At 38.2% G+C, this 4292-nt stretch overlaps 2 protein-coding genes across 2 annotated transcripts in view; both read left to right on the top strand.

Annotated features, from left to right (window-relative positions):
• On the top strand, positions 288–1639 carry LOC104777739 (probable sugar phosphate/phosphate translocator At1g48230). The gene is made up of 7 exons (XM_019240691.1): positions 288–380; positions 481–513; positions 641–748; positions 921–952; positions 1039–1089; positions 1243–1304; positions 1407–1639. The coding sequence occupies exons 1-7, from the start codon at positions 288–290 to the stop codon at positions 1637–1639; spliced, it is 612 nt and encodes a 203-aa protein (XP_019096236.1).
• LOC109132287 (probable sugar phosphate/phosphate translocator At1g48230) overlaps positions 1653–4292 on the top strand; it is a 4692-nt gene continuing 2052 nt past the window's right edge. Inside the window, exons 1-6 of the mRNA XM_019243887.1 lie at positions 1653–1700; positions 1787–1837; positions 1991–2052; positions 2155–2416; positions 3317–3582; positions 3677–3771. Of these exons, the coding sequence (XP_019099432.1) occupies positions 1687–1700; positions 1787–1837; positions 1991–2052; positions 2155–2416; positions 3317–3582; positions 3677–3771 (750 nt within the window). The 5' untranslated portion in view covers positions 1653–1686. The remainder of the gene's footprint in view (positions 1701–1786; positions 1838–1990; positions 2053–2154; positions 2417–3316; positions 3583–3676; positions 3772–4292) is intronic.

Genomic DNA, 4292 nt, shown 5'->3' on the forward strand with positions numbered 1-4292 from the left:
GTTTCTCCGGATCTGATTACGATCTCTCAGATTTCTCCTTACTGATTTAGGATTTTTTTTGCGTCTGAGTAGCTTCAAATCCCCGATTTGGTGTTCTTAGTTGAGAAATCTCGAGTTTGATTTGTTTTTTTTGGGAAGTTTCAGATTTCGTCTATGGAATCTCAGAATCTTCTGTTGCGTGTCGTGGGATACTTCCCCATATCGTTGTGACTATCGAAGGATACTTGCATCTGGCGGTGATTTTTCTTAGGCTTTTTGCTTTGATAAGTGGAGAGAGGAAGAAGAAGATGGCTAAGATGATAAACAAGTCGCTTGTACTTACCTATATCTACTTACTGATCTACATTATACTCTCTTCTGGAGTTATACTCTACAACAAGGTGATTCTTGCTGAGCCTACTTTACTCTCTTTAACATAGTGTTTATGCAGATCTTCATATAGGATGTGTAGCTGTTGGATTTTGTTTTTGCATGCTACAGGTTGTAACTCTGAAAGTAGAATGTAGAATTGAGGTTTGAATCTAATGTTGTGTGTATATGAAATGAAACCGGAGACCTTTGTGTCTGGCTTGTACTCATTCATAGTCTTTAGTATCCTGACTTTGCTTTCTATTTTATTGTTTTTGGATTTCTTATGCAGTGGGTTCTATCTCCAAAATACTTCAATTTTCCACTTCCTATAACATTGACTATGATCCATATGGGATTCTCTGGATTTGTGGCCTTCCTTCTTATTCGGGTTTTCAAGGTACATACTAAACTCTTAGCGTTTACAGTTACACTTCCATTGGCGAAATTAATATGCTTCGTGTTCATCTTATGAGGAGTTCTCATTTGGCATTTTTTTTACCTTCTTTATGACTCTTCGAATCCTTATAAATAGTTAAGTAGTGAGTTTCTTCTCTTTTTTTTTGATGTAGGTTGTCTCTCCTGTTAAAATGACTTTCGAAATGTAAGCCAGCTTATCACGTTTTTTGGCATATATGTACGTTGTGTCTATCATCTTTCTCCTTTTTAACATATTTTCTTCAACTCCAGATATGTGACCTGTGTGGTACCTATAAGCGCATTCTTTGCATCCAGCCTCTGGTAAGCCTTTGTTCCTTGTACAGTGGAACATATTAGGTTTATAGATGCTCTCTGTCCTAGTAACATTGTCTATTTCAAATTCTGAATTTTCCGTTGCTTGTCATACCTGATGTCTAAATTGTCTCTTGAGTATTCTGTTTACCCTTTTTACAGGTTCGGAAATACTGCATATTTGCACATTTCAGTTGCCTTCATACAGATGCTCAAAGCACTAAGTATGTCAATACACAACTTCTTTTTTGGCTCAAACCCTATATTAGTATATGAATCGTTGATTATGTTGTGAAGCTTTTTAACACGCCAATATGGAATGACAGTGCCGGTAGCAACATTTCTCATGGCCGTTGTCTGTGGCACGGACAAAGCAAGGTGTGACGTGTTCATGAACATGGTGCTAGTCAGTGTTGGAGTTGTAGTATCATCCTATGGCGAAATTAATTTCAATGTAATCGGCACAGTCTACCAGGTCATGGGAATCTTTGCTGAAGCACTTAGACTGGTGCTAACTCAAGTTCTTCTTCAAAAGAAGGGCTTGACATTANTTAAGTAGTGAGTTTCTTCTCTTTTTTTTTGATGTAGGTTGTCTCTCCTGTTAAAATGACTTTCGAAATGTAAGCCAGCTTATCACGTTTTTTGGCATATATGTACGTTGTGTCTATCATCTTTCTCCTTTTTAACATATTTTCTTCAACTCCAGATATGTGACCTGTGTGGTACCTATAAGCGCATTCTTTGCATCCAGCCTCTGGTAAGCCTTTGTTCCTTGTACAGTGGAACATATTAGGTTTATAGATGCTCTCTGTCCTAGTAACATTGTCTATTTCAAATTCTGAATTTTCCGTTGCTTGTCATACCTGATGTCTAAATTGTCTCTTGAGTATTCTGTTTACCCTTTTTACAGGTTCGGAAATACTGCATATTTGCACATTTCAGTTGCCTTCATACAGATGCTCAAAGCACTAAGTATGTCAATACACAACTTCTTTTTTGGCTCAAACCCTATATTAGTATATGAATCGTTGATTATGTTGTGAAGCTTTTTAACACGCCAATATGGAATGACAGTGCCGGTAGCAACATTTCTCATGGCCGTTGTCTGTGGCACGGACAAAGCAAGGTGTGACGTGTTCATGAACATGGTGCTAGTCAGTGTTGGAGTTGTAGTATCATCCTATGGCGAAATTAATTTCAATGTAATCGGCACAGTCTACCAGGTCATGGGAATCTTTGCTGAAGCACTTAGACTGGTGCTAACTCAAGTTCTTCTTCAAAAGAAGGGCTTGACATTAAATCCAGTCACCAGCTTATACTATATAGCTCCATGCAGGTACGCAGTAGAAACCTAGCATATGTCAAAGCTTTCTTATTTGAAAATTGGCTTGAGATGAAAACTTTGTTAACTTGATGTGACNGCATTCTTTGCATCCAGCCTCTGGTAAGCCTTTGTTCCTTGTACAGTGGAACATATTAGGTTTATAGATGCTCTCTGTCCTAGTAACATTGTCTATTTCAAATTCTGAATTTTCCGTTGCTTGTCATACCTGATGTCTAAATTGTCTCTTGAGTATTCTGTTTACCCTTTTTACAGGTTCGGAAATACTGCATATTTGCACATTTCAGTTGCCTTCATACAGATGCTCAAAGCACTAAGTATGTCAATACACAACTTCTTTTTTGGCTCAAACCCTATATTAGTATATGAATCGTTGATTATGTTGTGAAGCTTTTTAACACGCCAATATGGAATGACAGTGCCGGTAGCAACATTTCTCATGGCCGTTGTCTGTGGCACGGACAAAGCAAGGTGTGACGTGTTCATGAACATGGTGCTAGTCAGTGTTGGAGTTGTAGTATCATCCTATGGCGAAATTAATTTCAATGTAATCGGCACAGTCTACCAGGTCATGGGAATCTTTGCTGAAGCACTTAGACTGGTGCTAACTCAAGTTCTTCTTCAAAAGAAGGGCTTGACATTAAATCCAGTCACCAGCTTATACTATATAGCTCCATGCAGGTACGCAGTAGAAACCTAGCATATGTCAAAGCTTTCTTATTTGAAAATTGGCTTGAGATGAAAACTTTGTTAACTTGATGTGACCTCTTGTTCTTGTTTGTCTTATGTTGTACAGAGTTTCATGTTTGTCAACATCATGTATTATTTCTTGGTAAATGCAAGAATCTATTCTACTGCGCATTAAACTTGCAAATTTTTCCTTCTTTTGTGCAGCTTTGTTTTCCTGTCATTGCCTTGGTATGTACTGGAGAAACCAAATATAGATGTCACGCAGATCCAATTCAACTTCTGGATCTTTTTCTCAAACGCTCTCTGCGCACTTGCCTTAAACTTCTCCATATTCTTAGTAATCGGAAGAACAGGCGCTGTAACCATCCGGGTTGCTGGGGTTCTGAAAGACTGGATTCTCATAGCCCTCTCCACTGTCATATTTCCTGAATCTACAATCACTGGGCTGAACATTACTGGATATGCTATAGGTTTGTTTCTTTCCATCCCAATATCTAATTGGATAAAGCTCTAAATGTTGTGCATTGGTTAAACTATATTCTTCTTATCATGTGTTTGGCACAGCGCTCTGTGGTGTTGTAATGTACAATTACATAAAAATCAAGGATGTAAAAGCAATTCCACCAAGCACGGACAGCCTCCCTGATCGAATCACGAAGGTACATTACATTGTAAATTGAATTTTACATATTCATTCACTAGCTAAGAAAAGTAAGAAGGGATGTTCAATCCAGGTCCCGTTCGGTTTGTCGGTTTACAAACTATAGTCACCAAAGTAAACCCTAATCCTCTGTGGTTCGGTTTGAACAGTTTCAGACAGAGTTAGGTTTTCAATAAAATTTTATTCATCATTTTGAGAGAAAATTAAATTTTAGATGTGCTTATTTTGACCATATTAGGATTTGGTTGTCTTTTGGATCAATGATTTTTGTTTTGGATTCAGACTCAAACATTCGATTTTAAGGAAGTAAAAACCAACCAGTAGAACTAAGAGATAGCGAGAGCATCACCTATATGTATGCATTCATATGGATTTGGTCCAAATAATTGTGCAGGACTGGAAGGAGAAGAATTCGTCAGATGGGGGGAGCCCCAGAGGATTGGAGCTTAACGATGAAGAAGCCCCTCTGATAACGTCGCGATTGTCACATATCGGGCGGACACAGCTTGGAACCCACAC

Source organism: Camelina sativa, chromosome 3 (genome assembly GCF_000633955.1).
Source record: "Camelina sativa cultivar DH55 chromosome 3, Cs, whole genome shotgun sequence".
NCBI lineage: Eukaryota > Viridiplantae > Streptophyta > Magnoliopsida > Brassicales > Brassicaceae > Camelina > Camelina sativa.